The sequence below is a fragment of the Daphnia carinata genome, chromosome 10 (genome assembly GCF_022539665.2).
Source record: "Daphnia carinata strain CSIRO-1 chromosome 10, CSIRO_AGI_Dcar_HiC_V3, whole genome shotgun sequence".
Classification (NCBI taxonomy): domain Eukaryota; kingdom Metazoa; phylum Arthropoda; class Branchiopoda; order Diplostraca; family Daphniidae; genus Daphnia; species Daphnia carinata.
In genome coordinates this window covers 7533436-7558378 of record NC_081340.1, presented here as the reverse complement: position 1 = coordinate 7558378, position 24943 = coordinate 7533436, and the positions used below count along the sequence as shown (strand labels likewise).

Below are 24943 nucleotides of genomic sequence, written 5' to 3'. Positions count from 1 at the left end.
GGACACCTGACACCCAAAGCTAAGTTTGGTTGGGATGTGCGGTCCTGGCACAGTGGTTATCACCCACGCTTTGTAATCTGTAGTCCTCGGGTTCAAGTCCCGCCACCGCCAATTTCCGCCAAGCCCTCCCTTCCCTCCCTCCTCTCCTCCCACCACCCTCCAATACGTCATTCAAGACTCGCAAGATTCTTCATCACATCGGATTCGCAAGATTCTACATACATCACGTCGCGGATTACGCAAGATTCTACATACATCACGTCGGACATCATCTACCTCAAGAAAGAAGACGAAGAAAGAAGAGCCATGCCTACTATAAAGGGGCTAAAAATGGCAGAATAAAACACATACACACACATATCACCCACGTCACGTATACAGACGTTTCACATCGATCTGTAGTACCGTTCACTACACGTAAAAGATCGACCCAAAAACTGAGGTAGAGAAGAGGTGAGCGTTGAACGTAGGTTGTTCGTAGGTCTCCCCGTGGCCTGAAAGACGGTTCATGGATGCAGGCAGCTAATCATCGGGATATGTGACCCTCTTCGATACCAATGTTTTTGTTTTCCTTACTGTCCTTACTCTAACACCAGTTGGCAGGCTATAGTAATAATATAAATGAAACAAAGAAACATTCCCGTTTTTTATTTGATATTCACCATATGGTATGTATTGAAGAGTGGCGTTACACGGATGCCCTAAGTATACAGCTCAGTACACAGAAGGAATATATAGAGGGAAAGAAGTTGAACGGAATGCGGAACTCTGTTTGACTAGGTCATTGTCAGAGACCATAAAGAGCCCGATCCAGCTTCGTTATGTATGTAAATAGTAGCATCGGCAACAGCACACACAAAATAAATTGGGGGGAAGAAAATAAAATCATAATGAAAATGGTGGAAGGAATTGAAGAGTCATCGTGTGTGTGTATGTAGGGCAGGAGAGGAGGGTATATCAGAAGCTACTGAACGCAACCTTCGAGTAGATTACACCGTACAAAATAACTCGATAGAAATTATTATGTAGGGGGACAAGAAGATGTCGATGTACCAACCGAGCAGAAGAAACAGATTTGTTTGCACGAGAAGAAAAGAAGATATAATGGGAAAAGCTACTCAGTGGTAAAAAGGAATATAAGTAGACATCTGCCAGGATGCACGATGAACATGTGCCTCGCGGGATTAATGTAACGGGAATGTCGAAAGCACAAAAGCTGAGATGGTGCACAAGTGCAAGTATATAGAGTTAGACGGGGAAAGAGACTGGGAAAATTCTATGTCAGGTTCCACGTTGGACTTTGATCTTAGACACCAACATGGCATGATTAAAATTTGACAGTGTGTGTCACTTCTGTGGTATAGGGGGGTATATACTGTTAAGCTTGAAAGTTGAATATACTGTATAATATATTCATACCGATGATTACCTAGAAGCTTCAAAGCACTGTAAGAGTTACTCACAAAACACTGAAGACTATCGTATAAAGTTCTCTTTCTCTTTGTTTTTGTTTGCTTGTTCTGTTTCTTTTTGGATGTAGAAGAGTTCGGTGTAGGAGGGGGGGATGTGGTAGGAGGGAACGTTTTTCGCTTGAAAAAAGGGTCTCTCTTTTTCCTCTCGGTTCGGGTTGGTTTAAGTTCGTGAACATTATTCATATCGCACGCATGAATCACGAAAAAGCTGCACTTGGGTGTCTCACATTTCTCGCCGCATTTCACTCATTGTCTCCTTATCTCAGTTTCTGTGTGTGCCGTTTCAGCCTCTTGCAAATCATAAGTGAAAATTCAACAAATCAAACAATTCCATGCGCATCTCTACGTAATGTTGCCAGGAATCGGCGTTGGCTATCAGTGTCGGCATCAAATTCGCAGCTGCTTCCATCACCAGATAATCTACGAGCTTCTTTTTTTTTAGTTTATCACATCGGAGGCTGCAATTCTCGCCCTGTTGTGTCAAGGATTAGTTTTGTTTTTCGCATGAAACAAAGGAAAAATGAGAGGGGGTAAACTATAAAGAGAAGAAATCCTCGACAAAATCCTGCTGTGCTCTAGGTATGGTTTGATTGTTAATAGTTGCCAGATATGGGAGGGTAAATGGACAATCCCGTTCAATTTTCAGCTCCTTTGTCTCGTAATTTCGTCGTCATCGTACCATCTTTTTACGAGGTGTATCACATTTTTTGCGAATATCAATCGACTTTAGATGGGGTGGGGTTTTCTACTGTGGTTTTTGAATCCCCCGCCACGTAGTTACTCCGCATAGCTCGGACGTCCTGGGCAAATTGTGGATAGCACTTTCGAATTCTGTAAGCGTCTGTGTGAAAAGATGAGCCAAGAATGACAAATAAAATAGAAAATAAAATTTGCTGCACAAAAGAAAATTTCGAAAAAAAAAAAGTCCTTTGATTTCGTTCGATTTTCACTGCTCATCCTTGAAAGGAAAACCAAAAAATGCTTCGGTTATTTCAATATGCCCAGTGAGTGAGCAAGTCACCTCGCAAGTTGCAAACTTCTTTTTCTTTTAGCTCGCTATACGCTTGCGCTTACCTCTATGATATTTACCCGTACATTGGCCTTGACAATATTTTCTTCTCGTCTCCGCTTTTCGAAAATATAATAAGAAAAGGGGAGAAAAATGGATTGCAATTCAAATAACAAGCCTAACAGCTACTAATAAGGTTTCTTGAAAGTGATACAAGAGGCAGGCAAATATCTATATTCGAGAAAAAAATCACAGCAAAAATCGGAGGAGGCTGCTGCTCTATGAAAGAGGGCGCGATGGTTATCGGAAAGAAAATGATGCCGAAAAGTATAAATATAAATTAAGGGAGGAATTTTTTTCTTTTCTTTTTTTTTTGTTCGGCCTACTACGTAAATAATGTGGAAGGAAAGTCTACCACGTCAGGGTGTCCCTCATATTTTTTTTTTTTTTTTTTTTTTTTTTTCTGTTTTTCAATCACTTACTGACGTACGTCTTCACGGAAACGCAGGATGGAGCCTTTCTGTTTCTTATCTTAATAGAAAACAACAGGGAGAATATATATGATTGACGTCTTAAAATTCGAGCCGATAGGCCGAGCAAGAAGTTTCATGATCCTGTAGATTGATCGTGCAGCGGGAGGCTGACGGTGCCAAATCGATGCGGTTGCGAGCCAGTAAGTCTTCGTTGGCGCTCACCCAGACAGCCAGCGCGTCGGAATCGTAAGTAGGAATGATGGTGACATCTTCCCAAAAAATAAGATATTATTACTTAACTCTTTCGTCTACAATGTGCGATTCAAGTACCTAAATCTTTGTCATCTCCAGTCCACGATTGTTTGCCCTCCAGCAGAGCGTCGAGAACTTGAGCGGACGGCTCCAGGGTGCTGAGGACGTAGTGGCGAGCGCGGACGCGCCGGAAGAAGTCGACATCCGAGTATCGAGGATCACTGTGATGAGGAATGTAAGCCAGATCGACGTAGAAAGGAGCTGCTCCCATCATTGCGTTGGTGCCGTTGGTTGCTTTCTCGGCAGACTTATTGGCATTGTTGCTAGCAGTTGTTGGGCGCTTGAGCGGGGAGCCGTTAGTACCGTTGCTGGAAAAGACAACGGGCGCTACCGGAGCTGGTAGACCCAAAGGTTTGCCCCACGAAGCCAATGTGTCTTCGTGCTGTTGCTGAGTGCTTTGTGGCGACTGCTGAGGTTGTGGACTGGGCAGAGGAGAAGCTTGTGGAACTACTCGCTCGTCCCGTGAAGAAGATGCTGTCATCGGCGCTGCGACATCCTAATTTTTTTTTAAATAATACAAAAATTGTCGTTAATGAATTAAATTTGAATATGGCAAGTACCGATTGTCTGCTGGTTGGACTGTGCACTGCTGGCTCTGTGTCGTACACATCGGCAGCCACGTACGAATGCTGGACGTCTCTGGTTGGGGTGCGATCGTTGCGATTCTGATCTTCGTACTGATGGGGCGGATGGCCAACAACGTTGGCTTCAATCGAATCTTGTTCACTGCCTTCGTAGTAATGATACGCGTTGCCATTCTGGTGATCCCCCACGTGGCGGTAATCGTCATTAATGGCTTCCTCAGTTGGGTAGAGATCAGCCTCGTCGTATGAATCACTGTACTTGGTCGCGTACGGATGGTAGTGCTGGTCGTGATCATCGTGCTCGGATTCGTAGAGATAGGCTTCCTGGTCAGAAACCTCATCCGTGTGTGGTTGTGAAGACTTGTGAGACGCTTCAACAAATTCCAAATGCTGAGCGTAATACTCATCCGTATACTCGGCTACCGGAACGGACGATGACTGCGAATCGGAATGGCGGTCGGATTCAAAATCGGACAGATGTTGTTGCTGATGTGGCTGTTGTTTTTGTTGGGGATAATAGAGGGCCGAGGAAGCGTGTTCCACGGTTACTGGATGATCAGTATCGTCATCGACGTATTGATCCGTGAATGGATTAGGAGATGAAGCTGTGTCTTTCTCTTTCAGCCAGATATTATGTGGCGCTAGTTTAGGGTCAGCCAACTCAGCTTTGCTACTGGCCTTCATTTCGACCGAGGTCTGTTGTTGGCCGGGCTGGATCAGCTCGGTCGTGATTGTATGGGCAGTCGTGATGGGATCAGTAGCATCCGAAGAGCAGCTGATGTCGCTGCGTGGTGTCAACGATCTCTGTTCGAGCCGCTGTTGCTGTAAAAGTGATGGGTCGATGCTGCTGCCTGAACGGTCATCTGAATAGTCTGAACGCGTGCTGGAAATGGCCGAATGCGAGTCATCCACTTTGGTTTCCAAATGAAAGTCGGATGATTCTGAAGTCTGGATGCTGGACAGTGAATCCTTGTTGGCTTCAAAATCTCCGTGGCTGCTGCAGCGATCAGTGCTGAAAGGAGAGGACGGTACAGGGCTGGCGGGCAACACGCCCAACTCTTTCTTGCTGCTCAATTCGCTTGATGTACGAGGTTCCAAATGGCTATCTAAAGAAGGTCGATCATGTTTTTCAATTGGATAATCATCATCGGTAACGTGGGAAATGATGGAACTTGTGGCCGAACGGTCACTTATCGATTCAGACACAACGCAGTACGGCCTGGTGTTAGGTTCCCTTTCGTCCCAGCTGGACGGACCGCTTGAGAAAGCCGATTCTTCGGGACGATGAAGGGTAGATGAATTAGCAGCTGATGTCAATTTGTCGAATGTCTTAGATGACCAGTTGCTGTCCAGGCTGAGAGGTTGCGCTGCTTCTGCTTCGCCGTCAGATGACGCAATCGTCGACAACTTGCTCGACGTACTGATGTTGACACCTTCGTAGCCGGCTGCTAAATAATTGATGGTAGGTGTCAGTGACAACGATCCGACATCTTCATCCTCTTCCTGGTGTTTTTCAGTGGCAGCCCAGGTGGCAGAGGACGTGGAATGGACTTCTACGGAATCCAAGCTGGATGGTTGGCTCGAGATTTCGTCTTCGAAACGAGTTGGTGGTGCTGCAAACGATTCCAAAGTGGCAGCCATCTGGACGCTTGGGCTCACTTTAGATTCAACTACCTCACGACGGGCAAGATTGGGTGAAAGCGGTGTCTTTGGAGTAACAGAAGTGGACGATGAACCAGAGACGGTGGCGTAATCCATAACATCAGGTTTCAGCTGTTCTGTCTTTTCGACAATCTCTAATTTTGCTAAATCAGAACTTTTGGGCTTTTCCAGTTCCTCGCTGACAGTTTTGGACGGTGCAGCCAATTCGACTACGGGCAAGTTGGCCAGTGGATCACACTTGAGCTGGAATGTAGCCTGTGGAATGACTTCTGGTTCTGTATGAACGGTTTTCACTTCCACGTGTGTGTCAGGTTTGGCTTCCAATTTTTCAGGCATTGTTGACATCGTTGATGTTAATTCTCTGACCTCTTGAATCGTTTCACAGATCTCTTCTACTTTGCTCTTGGGTGCGCAGTCAACTTCAGACTTTGAAGACAATTCAACAGCTGCCTTTTTGACATCTTGAATGATTTCTTTGACCTCCTCTTGAATTTCATTTGAGACTTCCATTTTTGATTCTGATGCCAATTCAATTGATGTTTTTTTGATCTCCTGAATTTCTTCTTTGACTTCCACCATTTTACTTGTGAAAGAGCAGTCACTTTCAGATTTTTCTGCCAATTGAAGTGTAACACATTCAATTTCCTGAATGATTTCGGTGACCTCTTCCACCGTTGTTTTGTGAGAGAGGTCGATGTCAGATTTCGATGTCAATTCAACGGAGACTTCTTTGGTAATTTGAACGGTTTCTTTAACATCTACATCAGATTTCGACGCCAATTCAATGGAGACATCTTTCGTAATTTGAACGGTTTCTTTAACTTCTAGATCCGATTTCGACGCCAAGTCAACGGAGACATCTTTGGTGATTTGCACAGTTTCTTTAACTTCTGTTTCAGATTTCGAAGCAGATTCAACTGAAACATCTTTGGTAATTTGCACAGTTTCTTTAACTTCTGTTTCAGACTTCAAAGCACATTCAACTGAAACATCTTTGGTAATTTGGATGGTTTCTTTAACCTCTTCAGTTTTGGTTTCGTACGAGGATTCGACGGTTGATTTCGATGTCAATTCGATGGATAGATCTTTGACATTCTGGATGATTTCTTTAACCTCTTCGGTTTTGATTTCGCATGAGGATTCGACTTCAGATTTTGATGTTGATTCAACTGACGTAACTTTCACATCTTGAATGATTTCTTTGACCTCCGTCTTGGTGTCGTGGGTGAAATCAGTTTGGCATTTCGACGTCAGTTCAACGGACACGTCTTTGGAATCTTGAATGATTTCTTTGACTTCTGTTGGTTTGGTTTCGTTTGAGTCGTCCGTCTGGCATTTTGACGCTAATTCAACAGACGTATCCTTGATTTCTTTGACTTCTGTTGGTTTGGTTTCGTTTGAGTCGTCCGTCTGGCATTTTGACGCTAATTCAACAGACGTATCCTTGATTTCTTTGACTTCTGTTGGTTTGGTTTCGTTTGATTTTGACGCTAATTCAACAGACGTATCCTTGATTTCTTTAATGAATTCACCAACTTGTTCCAGTTTATCTTTGATTAGTACGTTAGCTTTTGCGACCAATCCAAGTGGGAACGATAATTCCTTTAGAAGTTCAGGCCCATCGATGGGAGAGCTGGCTGTAAGAGGAGCAACGAATGTAGGATCGACGACAACCTCTTCTTTGGTGGATTTACCAGCCAATGTCACATTAGCTTCAGTTTTCAAAAGAGTTTCTTCGACAGCCTCCTCTTTTTCCAGTTGTCCGAATGATGATGCAGAAATATCAGATAATTTCCTCTCGGAAATTTCGGGTTCGAGCTCCAGTGGAGTTGCCTCGGATGTCGAAGATCGCTGGGACTTCCCTTCCGCTGAGAAAACAGCAGTTTCAGCAGTTGCGTGTTGAATGGGTTCGTCGATGGTAGACATGTTATCTTTGTCTGTCTTTCCGTGTTTCTCGTATTTTTCAAACACGATAGATTCGATATCGTCCAGCTTTTCTGCGACTTTGCTGAAAGATTCAGTCTCGTCGGCAGTGCTTTCACAGGATTTCGGTGTAGCTGTTTCAATCGTTTCTTTCACGAGGTTTACTTCTTTCTCAGGAGTTTTCGCAACTTGGACAGAATTGGCCTTTTCCACAATATCTTCGACGAGGCTTTCCGCCATTTTCGGTAGGTCAACGACCTTCTCAACGATTTCTTCGACGACGCCTTTCTCTGCGACTTTAGATGCGTCGACGGATACGCTGATGGCGCTAGCCTTTTCAACAACGTCTTCGACGATATTTTCCACTTTCTCAGGGGTTTTGGATACTTCGAGAACGCTGGTCTTTTCGATGATCTCTTCCACGATGTTCTGTTCTTTTTCGTCAACCTTCGGTAGTTCGACAGCCTTCTCAGAAATGGCTTCAGCGTCGCATTTTTCTGTGAATTTCGAAACGGCGACAGCACTGACTTTCTTAAACATTTCTTCTACAGGGCTTTTTACTTTCTCCAAGATGTCTGCTACTTTGAAAGCACTAACTTCTTCAGTAACTTGAGAAATTTGTTCTTTTTCTGGAGTTGTTGATTCGGATTTTGTTGACTTGATGTCTAGACTTTCGACCACAACATCTTTGGCAAAATCCTTCAAATCGTCTGTTTGGACGTCGTCTGTTGGGGTGAGTTCGATGTTGGCTGCAATTGTGGGTTTCTCTACCTTGAGCTCTTCCAGAAGGACTTCCTTCTTCTCCGATTCCACCGACTTGACTTCCATTTTGGGTAGTTGAATCTCTTCGACTAAAGCGTGAACATCTTCAACGAAACTTTTGACATCTTCGACAACAAAAGTTTCCTGGCTCTTGGAAGATTCGATTTCTTTTGTAGGTGGTGTTGATTCGATGTCAAGAGCTTGGGATCTTTCATCGAAGTGTTCACATACTTCTTCTGGTTCGTCTGAAACTTTAACAGGTTTATCGTGAGTGGAGGGGATGTCAACTTTTTCGGTAATCAAATCTTCGACGTTCTTTAGAATTTCAGATTCGTCCATGGATTTCATCTCGGATTTGATGATCTCCTTGACGTTAGATTCTTCATATTTTTCCGCCTTGACGGATTTATTGTCCACGGCTTTGCACACGACCTCTTCGACGACTTCCTCGTGAGTTTCGTCTGCTTTTCCAACAGATTCAATATTGGAAGTAGATTTTGTGGCAACAACCTGTTCTTGTTTCTTTTCTTCGACAGCAACAAAATGGTCTTCCTTCAGGTCAATCGAAGAAGCTGGTTTTTCTTCAGGCAATTTCTGTTCAGCCAAAGGTTTGTCTTCCACTTGCTTAGGTTGTTCAGCCACCGTCTCAGTCAAACATTTCTCCTCAGGAGTCTTTGCTTTTGGCTTCTCATCAGCATCTTTGAAGCTGGTTTCCACATTCATAAAGCCGGCGTATTGATTGTCGATGGTGGCCCGGAATTCATCCGCTTGAGCCTCTTTGGCACGTGAGAGTGAAACGGCACCATCGGTTGTTGATTCTTCTTGCTTGCCAGTCGCATCCGAGCTGGTGGGAATGCTAGATGATAGCTGTCGATCCTCGCTTTGTCGTTGGGGCTCGCTGTAGCCAAACGCGTGACCTTCTTCCGTAGGAGTGATGGGCACGGCACAGTCTTTAGCCTTGACTTCCTTTTGGAAAAATTCTTCTTCCACCTCTTCGCCTTCATCTTCTTCTTGATCCAAGACGAGAGCAGAAGGAATCTCTTTAACTGGAGATTTCACCACAGGTGGCGTTGGCGTCGGCTGCTGTGGAGCTACAACGTCATCCAAATCTGACGGATCAACGACAGGGACGGGTCTGACGACAATTTCGGCTTTAAATTCTTCTTCGACTTCCTCAACAGGTTCATCTTGAACGACGGGCGATTTGGCCGTCTGTTTTGAATCTTTCGGGGTTTCTTCCACCATCTGTGGGGCGCTTTTCTGTGTGAATTGATGGGATTCCGGTTGGGATTCCATAGAAGACAAATGTTGTTCTTCCTCATAGAGACTAGCACCGGATCGATCCAGTACTGGTGTTGGTTCCAGATCAGACGCAGAAGAGAGGGACGAGACAGCATCATCTTGATGGGCCTCAACAGTCAGTTCATGTACTTGACGTTTTTCAATGTCATGGCTGTCGACATCTTCGTGATGAACGTCATCGTCCACTTGACCAGAAATGGCATCTTCAACATGTTCAGTAGTGTCCAGGGCGTGACTATCGCCATTGCCGACCACTTGGCATGGAATTTCATCTTTCTTTTCATAGTCCAGAGAGCTTTCTTCGTGAGTAGATTCAGTGGTATGCACTTCTTCGTGCGCACTGACCTCCTGGGCTTCTACCTTTTTATCACTGTCCAGTATTTCTGGCTGTGGGGATGCCGTCGGTTTGCTGGCCTCGATTGGAGTAGCAGCAACGGCTTGTTGAATTTCCTCTTCCACCGCTTCTGAGCTTACATCTTCGTGGTGGATTTGGCTTGAAAGTTCTTCTTCTTTCTCCTTTTCAGGCTCATCGATCTCGTCTTTGATGTTTTCTTCTTCTAGTTGACTCGTGGGATGGGCACATTGGACGTCCTGACTTTGCTCTATTTGATCGATCACGTCATCGACTTGCACTTCTCGGCTCGCCGTCTCGTCTTCGGATGGTACCGGCTGTGGAGAGGCTGACGGTCTGCCAGCGTCCACCGATTTCGATGAGACGGCCAGCTGACTTTCTTCTTCTACTGGTTCTTGGCATTCGTCCGTCTCGAGGTTGACGTCTTGATCGTCGGATCTGTCAATCTGAGCGACGTCCGCCGCCACGATTTCATCATCAATCGATCGACCAACTTTGATTTCTGGTTCACTGGCCACCTCGACGTGCACGACATCGTCACGTGCTTGTCTTTCGTTGACGTCAGCTTCCTGCAGATCCTCGTCTGCGTTTCCGCCTTCCGGTTCATCCGTTTGTTGAATTTCTGCCGTATCTCGCATCATTTCTTCTTTGTCATGTGTTTTTTCGTTCACTTGAGTTGCGGCCGTTTCTTCGTGCGGCTGGCTGATCGACTTGTCCGCAGTTTCGACTTCATCTGTCACGGCCACTTCAGCAACTTCCGGCTCAGTTACTTCAGCATCATCGGTCTTTGTGACATCAGCGTCTTCCGTCTCGACGGCGTCTTCCGTTTCAGCAACTTTGGCAATTTCAGCATGTTCCGTATCGACAACTTCAGTGCCTTCTTTTTCGGCTACTTCGCTTTCTTCTTTTTCGGCTACTTCCGTTTCTTCTTTTTCGGCTACTTCAGTTGCTTCCTTTTCGGCTACTTCAGTTGCTTCCTTTTCGGCTACTTCAGTTGCTTCCGTTTCGGTTACTTCAGGTTCTTCCTTTTCGGCTACTTCAGTTGCTTCCGTTTGGGCTACTTCAGGTTCTTCCGGTTGAGCTATTCCAGCCTCTACCGTCTGCGCTACTTCGGCCTCTACCGTTTCGGCTACCTCAGCTTCTACCGTTTCGGCTACTTCGGCTTCTTCCGCTTCGGCCACTTCAGCTTCTTCCGCTGCTACTTCAGGTTCTTCCGTTTCGGCCACTTCAGCCTCTTCCGTTTCGGCCACTTCAGCCTCTTCGGTTTCGGCCACTTCAGCCTCTTCGGTTTCGGCTACTTCAGCCTCTTCGGTTTCGGCCACTTCAGCCTCTTCGGTTTCGGCCACTTCAGCCTCTTCGGTTTCGGCCACCTCAGCCTCTTCGGTTTCGGCCACCTCAGCCTCTTCGGTTTCGGCCACCTCAGCCTCTTCGGTTTCGGCCACCTCAGCCTCTTCGGTTTCGGCTACTTCAGCCTCTTCGGTTTCGGCCACCTCAGCCTCTTCCGTTTCGGCTACCTCAGCCCCATCGGTTTCGGCCACTTTAGCCTCTTCCGTTTCGGCCACTTTAGCCTCTTCCGTTTCGGCCACTTTAGCCTCTTCCGTTTCGGCCACTTTAGCCTCTTCCGTTTCGGCCACTTTAGCCTCTTCCGTTTCGGCCACGTCCTCCGCAACGGCAGCTTCAACAACTTCAGTCTCCTCAGATGCGGCCTCATCCTCGTCATGGGCCTCTGCGTCCTCCTCTTTCTCAATGACTTCAGCCTCCTCCGCGTCGACAACTTCGCCTCCAGTCGACCCATCGGCCACCTCTTCATCTTTGTCTTCAGTTTCAGCTTCCTCTTTGTCCTCCGTTTCAGCTTCATCTTCCAAGTTGACAGACTGTGACTCTTGTTCAGATTCGTGATGAGATTGCTCTTCGGTCGCTTCGACATCCTCCACGATCTGACTCTCAATGGCATCCATCAATGACGCCTCATCTACAACTTGATCATGGCCAGTTGCTTCAACGCCCTTAGGCGAACTAGCGGCCTGGGGGGCCTCTGCAGCGCTGAAACTCTCTTCAACAACAGCCGGTTGTTCGTCAGCTGTTGGGGCCTGTTCTTCAGAGGCAACAGCCGCAGCAACGGCAACAACGGCTGCAGCGGCTCCCACAGCAGCAGCAGCAGCAGCAGCAGCTGCGGCGGGTTTGACTGGCCTCTTGACAGCTTTACCTGATGGCGTAGGAGTTGACGTTTGGGAGGGTGCCGATGCCTTAGGGGCCGGCTTAGAGCTCGTCTCCTTAGCAGCCATCGGTTTAGGTTTGGGAGTGGCAGGGGTTGGCTTGTCTTTCTTAACGTCCTTGGTGACAGGAGCTTTCGGCTCGATTGGTTTAGCAGGCAGTTCTTTGGCTTTCGCCTTGATGGGCTTAGCCGGTTTGGCTGGGCTGACTGGCGTCGTCTCCGACGTAGACGGAGCGATCTTCTTGACCAGTTTGACTCTCGGTTTGTCTTCGTCTGCTGGCTGGGCTCGAACGCCGGAAGCCGATCGTTTCTCTCGTGATTGGCTCTGGCTTCTTTGAGCGGCCGTCTTTTCTTTCGTTTCAGCATCAGCAGATGGAAGGGGCTTCTTGGTTTTATTCTCCTCTGCCCGTTTCAGAGAGGCGGGGCTCTTGAACGAGTGAACCCTGGCCTCGACCATTTTCATGTTGGCCACATCTTTTTTGATTTTAGGTGCCAGGGCTTTATTAGTTTCGCCGTTCGATAAGCCCGTCGGGCCGTCCTTCTTGGCCGTCGTCGTTGCTGATTTGATGGGCGCCGGTTTAGCTTCCGGCTTTTTGGCCCGCAATTCCGTGCTGCCCGTTCTCGACGAGCTGCTCAGAACGTCAGACTTGATGATTTTAGTAGCAGGACGGGGCGTGGCAGATTTAACGTCCGCCTCTTTGGTGTTGCTGCTGGAATGATCAGCTGATTTGGCCGGCGGTTTGCTGGCCTCCTTGCGAACAGGGGCTGCTTTAACGACAACCGGCTCGATCGGCGTGTGACGAGGGGATGAAGTTTTCGCCTTGACTGGGCTCTTCGTGAACGCGCTGGACGTGGAGGACGGAGTGATGACGGCGGACGGCGGGGCGGCCACATCCTTGGCCATAAAGACGGGAGACTTGAGAAATTCCAGTTGCTTGAATTTTTCAAGACCTTCGAGGATCTTGTGTTGAGGGGCACTGCCGGGGAACAAGAGGCGAGTGACGGGCTCGTTAGGATCGGCCGGCTGCCATACTAGCAAAGCGCAGACGGACACGATATCGAGCAATGGTAGGCTGAATTCTTTTCCGCCCATTTTGACAGTTCGCAAAGCCGTGGCCACTTCACCCGAACGCCAAAGACGCATCAGCTCCTTGACCTCGGGGCTGTTTGCGCTCGGACTAATGATGAACATGTCCAACGTTCCGTGTCCCACCTGAAATGCCCACGTTGAAAGATAACAATGTCAAAAAACCAAATATGTATGGTAGGACATTGGGTGTGTGTGTGTGTGTGTAACAACCTTATGGTAGAGATTGATTGGTTCCAAAGTGGCCGATCGATAAATGGGTTGCGCTTTGAGCTGTAAAGCTCCAAGGCCTGCGGACATGGCTCGGCACAGGTCGTTAATGTTGACGTTGAGCGATTCGGAGCTCGAGTCAGCTGCATTGAGTTGTTGTTCAATGTCACCGAGGCCAATCTCGCTGTCACGGGGCAGATTGCAAAAGATGTGACCCACTTGAGGGTAGACGGGACTCGAGGCTTTACGACAGATGGCGCCAGTCAGGCCGCTCAGTGAACTGGCATTCATCCGTGTCATCACTACAGCGTCAAGCCTTCAAAGACAAGAGCATTTTGATTTATGCTGGGGGAGGGGGGGATAATCGTGAAAGAGGCATCAAATGTTGGAACAGACCGGTCCAAATGGCGCGTGAAATCCCAGAAGCAGGGTTTGCGCCCGAATCCGCCGTCGACGAGAATATTGAATCCGCTAATGCCGAAAAGGGCTGAATCGCCCTGTCCGCCCGGGAAGACGTAGAGGGTGGGATGACTGAAACGGATGTTGCCAACGACGTCGGATGGCTCCAAGAGATGATCCAACGTCACCGAAGGCAGCACATCGGAAATGTATCTGATAAAAGAATTGACGGCGTCCTGCATGCCCTGAGAGTCCGTGGCACTCAATCGACCGGCTGGATTGATGGATATCTGCCGCAGCCGTAATGAGAACGGACAAAAAACGAACAAAATGGAACCGTAAAATAAGACGCTTGCAATCGTAGAAAGTCTGTGTCTTCTTTATCTCGAACGAATGCGCAAAAGTTTCCTTACCTTGGCCGCTTTGATGGCCGGTTCCTGATTGATCTGCTCGGCGCTCCATTGACCCTCGTCGGCGCAGTGGAGGTCCATCGTGATGCTCGATTCGTAAGCTCGATAGAGCCGTTGGACTTCGGCATCTCGCACAATGTTCATAAAGTCGCTGAACTCGTACGTACCATCCTGGCAAAAAAAAGAGAATTAGGGTCGACGTCATTAAAAAAGAAAAGAAAGAATGCAGACTTGTAAAATCCAGGATCCGGGTCCCGACAGGGTGTAGCCGGCGTGAATGACGTGTCGATGGCGCGTGAATGAGGCCAGTAGATTACGCATGCACTGCTTCAGCGTGCTGAGTTGCGGATGGATGAGAATCTCGGTGACGAGCGAGTCGGAAGCCAACTGGATCAACTTTTCTCCTGAGCACATCACGAAAAGAAAAAAAAAATGCAGATGAAATGATTTGTCCGAAATGATACGCTCCCATCCAAAAAAAAAAAAAAAAAAAATGCCGAGTGAAACCGTGCGGATAAAGCAGGTCGTCAGGCCCCATTTAGTTACTGACAAATCAAATGGAAATTGCAAAGCTAAGCACAGAGGCCGCTTTCATCGAGTTGTTCTTTAATCCAATTACAAACTTTGCTAAAACGTCTGTAACGTACAAAACAATTGAAGATCGGACGTCATAATTTGCACACGATAGCCTAGGCATTGGGGAGGGTAATAACAAGACACATACGTACCGTTCCTGACTTCTTCTCCGTGCGGACATTGTGCCGCTATGTTGCGGAGCTCCGACTCGATATCGATCTGCGTTCCAACGACGTCCCACGAGGCCAGACCTGGTGTGGTGCACCGGAAAAATGCACGAACCACCCCAAGAATGAACAAAAGAAAAAAAAAAAAAAAAAGAATAGATTAACCGAATGTTGTGTCTCCCTGCACCATGATTATCGTTAGTCTTCCATGTGATTACACGCAACGTAGCTATGTTTAAAAAAAAAAAAAACGGTACGACTCGACTAGGAGGATCAATAAACGTAAAGATAAACATTTAGGGCGATATGTTATCGTGAATCATTGCTGTTGCACGAAATTGAACTGCGGGACGATCTGAGAGGGATTGCTCTCGTGAGGTTTTTCACCAATCCAAGTTTTAAGCGCGTTTTCTTTCAGCATCAAAGTTGACCCATTCCAATGGATGTGGGGCTATAAAAAAAAAAAAGAGGAAGTTTCGACGCAGTGCGCAGACATAATGCGATAACAATTCCAATGCAATGCAGCACTACATTTCTATTCGCGGGCCAACATTACTGTCCAGAGTGTTGGACTCTTTTTTTTCTTTTTTTTTTTTATGACTCCCGCTCCGTCCGACGTGAACGCTATTTCACCTGACCAATGGCGAATAAGGACATGGCCGTGCCATCCATCCACCAAGAAAAATAAAAAAAAAAGGGAAATTTTCTTTTTTTTAAAGCAATAATCTCAAGGTTCTGGGAGAGAGTTTTAATCAGTGATCCGTTTTGTGGTCGGCCAACATACCGAAGGCATAGTAACTCGTTTTTTTTTTTCAGAATGGCCCGTCCAAGTACAAGCCGCCTAGTAAAAGTTTGGTCCAGAATTATTACACAGAAAAAAAAAAAGACGTGGGAAAAAATCCGATGGAATGTTTGACGTGCTCAAAGAGCACAACCTCTTCCTTTATTTCTTGTCCGTCCACTGTCTCAGAATGAAAAGACTCGGGTTGGCAAGTTCCGCCAGACAAGTTAAGAAAATAGCCGGGCACTATATATCTATGCCAACCACGTAGTAAATTTCATGTGTGTCCTCGGGTTTCTTCAGTCCAGCGGCTATTCCGAAGGGGGGTAGGACCGTTTCTTTCTTTTTTATCCTTCGTGTACCCTCGTGCCATTTCCAACTGGAAAGTATTGATCGGTCGTTGGTCCGCTAACTTTTTGGCCCAGACAATCGAGGACAAGAGGCACTCGTTACCCAACGCCAGACAGTCACGGAATGCCCCCCAACACACAGGAGAAACAACCAAGATGTTGTACATCTCGAATTGCTTGTTTTTCTTTTCTTTTTTTTTTTTAAATATGATTTTAGAGTTTTCCCGTACGATGATTTCAATCAGTTCATTGATGACGAGCAACGAGCACCAGTTGGCCAACAGCAGCGAAAACTGTTTGTGATTAGGGGAACGATTCCTGTTTCGAAGAGGACCCGGTAGCAGCTGTGAACGAACGTCACAGACGGGACGTTTATGTTTTCAACTCCGTGTCTTTGGAGAATGGCTTCCGGGTTTAAGGCAACCGCATTCCAACTGATTTATCTTCTCAATTCTTGTACGACGCTCTGTCTGGTACGGATACAAGACAGCGTGAGGTAGGGAATAGAGAGGAGATTGAATCAGAAAATGAAGGAAATACAACTGTCGTAGAAATCGAATAATCAGGCAGTCGCAGAGAAGAGACTTGGAAGCAAAAATGGGGAGTTGCCGCTTGGTTGCATCCTGCATTTAATATGAAAAAGTCCTGTCTTGTATTATTCAGACGTCTTGGCTGCATCTACTTGAGACGAGCGAGCAGAAACTCGTCAATGTTACAAGCGTAACTCTGTATTATTCCGAGCGCAAATTATGCTAATCACCGCCTTCCTTTTTCTTCAAACGGCCACTCACCAACTACTAAGACGGTCATCAAGTGGAGCTTTAAAAGATGCACGAGAAAATCCCCAACCCCCCTTTTTCGTTCCCTATTCAAACACGCTTGGCTGTTTTGCATAACGATGGCAAACGGCATCTAACAAAGTTCTTCATTTGCTATCAGCGTTTCGTCCCTTTGAAACGCCATTTCACCCGAAATAGATCATCTTTTTTTTTTTTTTTTAGTGCGCTGTTACGATCACAGTCAGTAACAAGAGAGATCGATGGAATGTCGGGACGACGACCGATAGTTGGCGCAAAAGCGATAACACGTAGTTTGAAAAAAAAAAAAAAAAATCACAAAAAGTTTACAATGTTGTTGTTCTACATTGAGGATTTAAATCGATCAGTTTGCCGCATTCGCAAAATGAATTTTCTGTTCCCTCCAACATTAATGTCCGTCGGACAACGACAAATTATCGAGCGTGTACACCATTGTTTTCTTTTGAAACGACACCGGGCAACAATGGCCGCCAAAAGTTTTGAACATGATGCGGTCACGCTCCATAGCGGACCTTGTCGCACTCGGAGGGAAAAATAGAAAATTGTGGCCTCTCGAAGAGATGGACGCTCTCGTTTTCGGTTGTTTGTACACCCGGTGCTGGGCTCGGCTCATTAATTTCCCTTTTTTTTTTTTTTTTTTTTTACGAACTGTAATTCTCATAAAGTTTTTTTTTTTTTTTTGGAAAAAAAAAAAAAAGTTTTCTCGTGTGGGCGGGGGCCGTTCGCATCGCCATTATTTACGTCCAGCAAAGAAAAAAAGTGAACGTTTTGTTCACGGCGAAAGTTAAAAATAACAACGACACACACACACACAAAAAAAAAACGGGAATTACACACAGACCAAATGGCCTATTAGCTGCTTAGTGTTTGCGACTCTTGTCGTGATAATGTTCTACTATTTTTTTTTTGAGAGAGGAGGAGCAAGCTGGACGAGTAATCGCTTTGCGTGGGAAAGGAGAAAAAAAAAAAAAAAGAGAGAACGCGTTGGTCTGTGTATAAGCTGACGGGTCTGCTAATGGCCTGGTTTTCTTCTTATTTGCATCGTTTGAAATGTACGAATAAAAGAGAAATAGGAAATCGGATTTTCACTCGAGAGAAAAAGCAGTTTGCAAATGATGGAAGCTCTTGAAAGTCTGCGCCCCCTTCCATCCATAAATTGGAAAAAAAAAAAAATAAGAAATTAGATTAAGCTAATAGACGAACAAATACCCATCCAATCTCATCGTATGATTGCACACGTTGAGTGATTATAAAAAAAAAAAAAGGCGCAGCTAAATAATAAAAGAGAAGCCAGCCACGACATAGATTTCTGGTGGGATGGCAGTGGTTTTTACGTTATTAGATTGTCTGAACGCATCCAATCCACTACGCACTTGTTTACTGCAAACGAAATAAGCATAACAGAAGGCGGCCAAAAAAACAATGCGGTGCTCTTTCGTTCTTAAACTAGACCACCAAAACCATGCAACGGGCACTGTGCACGTTAAGCCATCACGAGCAATTAACGAGGGTTGCTCATCGTTTCTTTTTTCTTTGTCGTTCGTTACACACAACAAGCCATTTAAAAAAAAAAAAGACGGGGGGGGACTAAGACTTGAAGGAAGCCATGCGTGAATTGGTAAAGACGGACAAACAACACCCAGAACAGGAAATCAATATGACAGCTGGATGGGTTTTTTTTTTTTTTTTTTTTTGGGTGCCAAAAAGGAGGGAATGTGAAATTGAAACTGAATTATTCCGTTTCGCACCGAGAAACGTATCCGACATACACACAAAGAGAGAGACGACATTAAGTATTGCAGGCTAAAAGAATCGATCCGTCTACCTCGGCGTCCGTCTTCCATTCGGGCCAGCCTACATCTCGAAATGCCATAAAAGCAAAGAGAGCGCACTTATATAGCGATCTATAAAAGACCGCTTGTCGGAGAGGGGGGAAATTTCGGCAAGCAATCGATATTAGCTGTCGGTTGCCATGGTAACCAGCCAACCAAATGAGAAAAAAAAAAAAAAAAAGCCGGCCGGCAAAAAAAAAAAAAAAAAAAAATGTGGGGAGATGTGCACATCCGCCGTCGAGAGCGCCCCCCGCCTTTCCTTAAAAAAAAAAAAAAAAATGAAATAAACGTAACAATTTTCTACTGGGAATCCCTTTTGATTGCATGTGAGATAATCTGATGTTCCGTGAATGAAATTATTTAATCAGCAAAAAGAAAAAGAGCTGGCGTGAAGCCCTGTCCATTTTGTTAATTAGTTTGACGATTGCAGATGATGAAGGATCGACTAGCATTCGTGTGTCACAAAGTTTGCTATCCATGTGTGCACAAAGAAGCATCCCAACTGCATCGTGATGCACGTTGACCTTCTTTTCTCTCATTCGAAAAAGAAAAACAAGGTAGAAAACAAGAGAAACAATGTCTAGAAGGAAGGAAAAGCACGGACGAATCAATAATCACGGCCGCACCCCCCCCCCACCTTTCCGATCAGCTGATTTCACAAGCGTTAGCAACTGAACCCCTTTCCGCATTGAACCGGCCGGCAGCTGTTTTCTAATGATAAAACGTGTTCATCATCTGATTGGGAATTTTTCGAATGTCAGATGTTGATCGAGATATTTAACAAAAATTGTCTTCTCCCATCATAAAAGAAAAGTCACATGAACCGGATGAGTCAGTTGCCCCTCAATTAACTCTACCCCCCATTTCTAACAGTACGGTAAAAAGGAAGGGGAAAAAAAATGGCTGGAAACGTGTTGTTCCGTGTAAAAAAAAAAACAGAAGCCAGGGGGAGACACGCACGAGCTGATTCAAGTCTGAACCGATCCCGTCAAGCGCGTTCGGTAATAACCCAGAAGGAAAACGAGAAAAACGGAAATGTCGACTTCCAGCTCCCACATACAACATTTTTTGGAGGGGGGGGGGCACCCGGTGTTAATGATATAGCTAACATTATTATTATTTTTTTTTTTTGTTTCTAAAGCAGGATGTTGTGACGTCATTGGAGGTAAAGAAGCGAATAATTAAATGTAGGAATTTTTTTTTTTTTGTTTGGGACTGTTGAAAATTTGTCGATGGTGGGCACGTAAAAGACGAGATACGATCGAATGTGAATCACGTTCTTAACACACACGAGAAAAGAAAACAATGCCGTTCCGATTAGCTAACCAAGTCGAACGTATTCCACGAAATTTCCCAATTGTTTTTTTTTTTTTTTTTTTTCTATTTTCTTTTTCGTTAGAAAAAAAAAAAAAAAAAATGAAAATCCTCTTGACCACCAGCATCGACCACCGCCATCGAGGCATCACTCATTTACCGAGTTTGGATGGTCGTTTTTTTTTTTTTTGTTTTTTTTTGAACGGACGGGCAAAAGAAAATAGACGGCGTGATTCTACGAATAAAGTTTTCGAAACGGGACATTTCTGGAATAACGAACCGACAATATGGTCATTAGATTGTAGGTTAATGATTGAACTGCGCAGATGTTTCTTTTCTTTTTTTTTTTAGTGAGACATTGCGCAACGGCTGCGAGATACGAAAGTTTTTATATGGAACGAAATTAGCCGGAAATACGAAAGGAAAGAGGAACAACAAATAGCTGCAAGGCGTCCAATTGGAACCATTTTTTTTTTCTTTTCTTTTTCTTTTTGAGCAGAACAACATTCCAGCATGTCGTCGCTTTTTTTTTTCTTATATTTGTGTGTCTGCATACCAAATGTACACCAACGTTCTACCACCATGAAATAAATAGCGCAGCCATTAGTCGATTCAGATACCCCTGCAGCAATCGACTTCATAATTCCTCCGTGTGTCCTGATAAGATTAAAAACGACCATCATTTCCTCCCCCCCCCCCTCCCTTACCTAAACTTCCTAGCAATCATCCACGCACGTCCCGACGAAAATAAAATAAATGTTCAAGCAACTGCCATGTTTAATTGCACTTGCCTCTTCGTAATCCAGACCCCCCCCCCCTCTCCCCCTTTCATTTCTTTTATTCATTTGCAGTGAACACAATTCGCCCGCGTCACAGTTGACTGTGTGACACATCATCAATGGGGATATCTACACTAATGGCCAGCCCCAAACATTTATATATCGCCTCTGCAATGGGATGGGGGACCTATGAGTCACCTTGGCAACGCCACAGACCACACAAAAATATCCCAACTTGTATCGCACATCTCTCCCCCATATGTTTATGTAGATTGAAGTGCTGGAACTCTCAAATCTCTCGCAATACCGCAAGGGGTTGGGAAAAAAAAAAAATGGGGGGGTGTGTGTGTATCTTTAACCGTTTGATTCGATTGCACGGTCCCCTCACAATCGGAAAAGAGGCGCCCGCCATTTTGAAGAGGACCGTGTGTGTCTTTTTTCCCGTTGGCACCGAACACATCCCGAGTTTTGATAACACTCGCGGCCATGAACGAATCTCTTTTTCTAAGTGCACTCGCACGGAGTTGGTGGAGGGATAAGTCTCTCTCTCTCTTTTTTTTCTGATGCAACTTTACATCGGGCCGTCGAGCGTGACTCGACACGTCTATGTGATTATAGCCGCGCACCGGTCCGCTCGTGAAGGATATTGCGGTGTGGCGGCCGTGGGGTGCTACGCATTTTTTTTTTTTTTTCTAGTAGACACGTCTGTGTAGCTCAGACACATCCAAGCAAAAAAAAAAAAAAAAAAAAAAAAAGGGCTCGGTGTGGGAGTGGAATTGGGTGAAACCGAGGAGAGGGGGGGGGGGGACCTGCTATATTGCGCTACAATACGTTGCGGCCTCAGCCAGAATACTTATAAAAACAAAACAAAAGACAACGCCCCGAAAAAAAAAAAAAAATAATAATAATAATTCTTTTTTGGCAAAAGCCAAAGAGTTCGGGTGCGCAACTCCGTGCCCTTTTTCCTTGAGCTCCTTATTTTTTTTTTTTTTTTTTTTTTACAACGGGACTATAAACTTAGAAATGAACACATTTTTTTTTTTTTCTTAATAAATACACGGGCCTTAACGTGAATAATTAAAAAAAAAAAAAAAAAAAAAAAAAAAAGAAGACTGACCTTTGGCGAGATGTTCGAGTAGGACTTGTTTATGCTGTTCGCTGTGCGGCTCACTGAGGACGATGAGCAAATAGCCACCGGAAAGGGGCGAGAAAGCCGATGAGGCTGACGATGTTTCGTCCGCCATGGCCCGCGCCCAATTTTTCTTCTTCTTGTCTTTCTTGTTTGCAGGAGTCCTTTTTCGCGAATGGAATGGGACCAAAGGATAAAAACAAACAAAAAAAAAAAACGAAAACAACGGTCGATACCGGATTCTGTTATGACGACGTAACTGTGCAGAAATGTGTCTGTGTGAGTGGGAGAGAAAAAAAAAAAGAAAAAAAAAGAAAAAGAAAAATGACTCAAGTCTGGCCCAAGAATGCAAACGTTTAGTCCGTCTTTTTCCCACTGCCCTCTCTCAACGAATTGTGACAATGTTTGAATCTCTCAAGAGTCTGCGGGCAGGAAATCAAAAAATCAGAAAGGAGGAGACAGACAGAGAGAGAGAGAGGAGAGAGAGGAGAGAATTTGCAATGAGTCTCGGACGACGTCGGGAATGGAACTGACAATAGGCGCAGCCCTTGAGGAGCCTCGTTCACATCGGCAAAACTTTCCTCTCTCTCTCTCTCTCTCTCTTCAGTTGCCCTTGGCGACCGTCTCAAGTGCTGCCAGGGGGAAGTGGGAGGAGCGTCGCCTGGCGCCGCGACGCCCCCTCCCACATGAAAAAGAACTTGCGCTCCGTTCTCCTTTATTTTTCGTGCGCAAAAAAAAAAAAAAAAACCGACACTCATTCTGCTTGGCTGATTCGCATTGTAAAACAAGAATTTTCTAGTGCAAACGAAAACAAAACATTTGGCAACAAGGGAAAGCGCTCCTACTTGCAAAATAACTGTCTATACCAAACGATGGGTGCGATAATTACACGATCATGGAACAACGATCCATCTCTCTACTCTCTCCCTCACTCTCCTACTCGAATATTATTTTTAAAACTACACGAATAATAAACAGCGCTTCATTAGCGTCACTCATCGCCAGGTGGAGTCTCTCTCAGCAGCTGAAATCTTATTGCCTATTTCCTTTGCAACGTAAGAAGCAAAAGAGGAGGGGGGGCTACGTTTAAAAGTCAGTGGGTTCAACATCGGGACAATGTATCCGTTTTTTTTTCCTCTCTCTCTCTCTCTCTCTCTCTCTTGCCTAACACGTATGGCAATCCAGCGATGCCGGCATTCGCCATTCCCACCAAAATGGCGACCGAGGTGTGGTTCGCAACGTTTGTTTTGCCTTTCTCTCTCTTTTTTTTTTTTTTTCATCCCGTTATGACGCCATTATTTATTCACATTTCTTTTTTTTTATTTCGGTTTGTTGTACACAACTGTGACGGGTTCGTTTTCTTAGCCCCCCCCCCCCCCCCTCATTTTTTTTTTTTTTTTTTTTTTTTTCCGTGTCATTGTCCTCGAGTGTTGTCTTCTGCAGATATCAAACGTCTGAAAAAGACCTAAATCACGGAAAAAAAAAAAAGAAAAACAAAAAATTCTCCGGCTAAAAGAGAAAAGCACGAGGAAGACTCGCATGAGTGGAATTGAAAAGTGTCATTTTCTTCCTGTCTCTCTCTCTCTCTCTCTCTCGTTTTTTTTTTTATTCTTTGCCTTTCTTTGATTAGTGCCAGCACGACATGACCCAGTCGGCTACTTTTGCCAAAAGAATCCGGACATAGAGCAGAGCACGTCTAGCCCGGATGGGCGAAAAAAAAAAAAAAAAAAAAAAAAATCGTACTAATAATCCGCGGATGTTGCGAATTTCTTTTTAAGAAATAGAATCAAAGTTGATGGCATTTGTTTAACTTCAACATCTTTTTTTTTTTTTTTTTTTTTTTTTCCTTGTAGCGCGGGAGCCGCAGTTCAATATGAGCGTGTCGGGTAAATTGATGAGACACAAATCCTCATTCGTTTAAAAGTTAACCGAGTGAGAACAAGGTTTCGAGCCAATTTATTCAAATTTGGATGCAACCCCGGCGTCAATTTTATTGGCATTTTTGCGTCTCCGTTCTCCGACGCTCGTACCCCATGTAAATCACCCTCAAACCCTTTTACGAAAGAGAATGAAAAAAAAAGAAAAGAAAAGGGCGTAGGGTGTCTATCCAATTAAAGGCAACGCTGTTAACATCTTCCAATATTTTTTTCGTTCCCAAAAAGAAATTCTGCGCTTCAGCAACACCTCAATCAAACGGTATTGGATTCTTTCGGGGGAGTCTCATTAGCGAACATCCTTTTTCTGGCTGACGGTAGCGAAAAGACAATATCCTTGTTGCTTCGCTGATTGGACAAAATGGCTGCCGACAGAAAGGAAAAAAGGAGAGCAATTCATCTGGCAAGACGTGGAACACAAACTTTGAAAGTGTGTCTGCACACACGTCTGTTGGCTTTAAGGCTGGAGTGCGAAATAAAAGATATAAGAGACGTTTTTAGATATACATGCGGAAGGACGAGAGGAAAAAGAACTCGGAGCGATTTCATTGATCCAACAGCCTCCCCCCCCCCCCTCCTCCTCCTCTTTCCCCAGTAGGGTTTGCACACGCACAGAAACGAAAGGGAAAAGGGTGATATTCCCTAGCCGGACAAATATTCACATAGCCTACAGACGGATGAGATTTTCAGAAAGTTTGCTAAACTCTTACTTTTTCTATAGATAAATATATATAAAAAAGGAAATATAATGTCATAGATACCGTCATCAAAGAGAGAGAGAGAGAGAGAGTGGGGTCTCTATTGCGACGATTGATCCATCCGTGGCAGCTGCAGACGGGCTAGTGGGCTGGGTGTGCGGATACACACAAAACGATAAGACGAAGGAAACCTCTTCTCGCCGTTGGCGTTCGCTGTGCAGGGAAACCTTGCAAAATAAAATAGCACAAAACATTTCAATAATGTCGTCATTCATTTCATTTAAAAACCAAAAAAAAATAGTTTGACGTTACCGACTTTGATGACGTCGTGCTTTTTGCCACAACAGCAAAAATCAAAGATGGCCGTCACGTTCGAAACGTCAATCAGCTTGT

The 24943-nt window shown here is 45.1% G+C and overlaps 4 protein-coding genes across 4 annotated transcripts in view; 2 read left to right on the top strand and 2 right to left on the bottom strand.

Moving 5' to 3' along the window:
- The window catches only part of LOC130701133 (ethanolaminephosphotransferase 1-like), a 64870-nt gene that overhangs the window by 15161 nt on the left and 24766 nt on the right, over positions 1 to 24943 (top strand). The gene's annotated exons all lie outside the window — the stretch shown is intronic.
- Positions 1 to 24943, top strand: part of LOC130701096 (nucleolar protein 4-like) — a 59208-nt gene that overhangs the window by 12317 nt on the left and 21948 nt on the right. The gene's annotated exons all lie outside the window — the stretch shown is intronic.
- Positions 1501 to 22091, bottom strand: LOC130701174 (microtubule-associated protein futsch-like). The gene is made up of 10 exons (XM_057523153.2): positions 21907 to 22091; positions 14901 to 14999; positions 14404 to 14576; positions 14176 to 14343; positions 13760 to 14052; positions 13367 to 13679; positions 10949 to 13279; positions 3827 to 10549; positions 3285 to 3762; positions 1501 to 3223 (listed from the first exon to the last, which is right to left on the bottom strand). The coding sequence occupies exons 1-10, from the start codon at positions 22031 to 22033 to the stop codon at positions 3054 to 3056; spliced, it is 10875 nt and encodes a 3624-aa protein (XP_057379136.1). The 5' UTR covers positions 22034 to 22091; the 3' UTR covers positions 1501 to 3053.
- The window catches only part of LOC130701154 (methyl-CpG-binding domain protein 3-like), a 55623-nt gene continuing 50248 nt past the window's right edge, over positions 19569 to 24943 (bottom strand). The window contains exon 6 of the mRNA XM_059497365.1: positions 19569 to 19594. The gene's annotated coding sequence lies outside the window, so the exon portion shown is untranslated. The remainder of the gene's footprint in view (positions 19595 to 24943) is intronic.

Coding starts and splice junctions, on each gene's coding strand:
- LOC130701174 (XM_057523153.2), bottom strand. CDS start 22,033: ATGGCGGACGAAACATCGTCAGCCTCATCGGCTTTCTCGCCCCTTTCC. Junction 14,577..14,900: donor CGGAGAAGAAGTCAGGAACG/GTACGTATGTGT, acceptor TGATGTGCTCAG/GAGAAAAGTTGATCCAGTTG. Junction 13,280..13,366: donor CAATCAATCTCTACCATAAG/GTTGTTACACAC, acceptor TGGGCATTTCAG/GTGGGACACGGAACGTTGGA.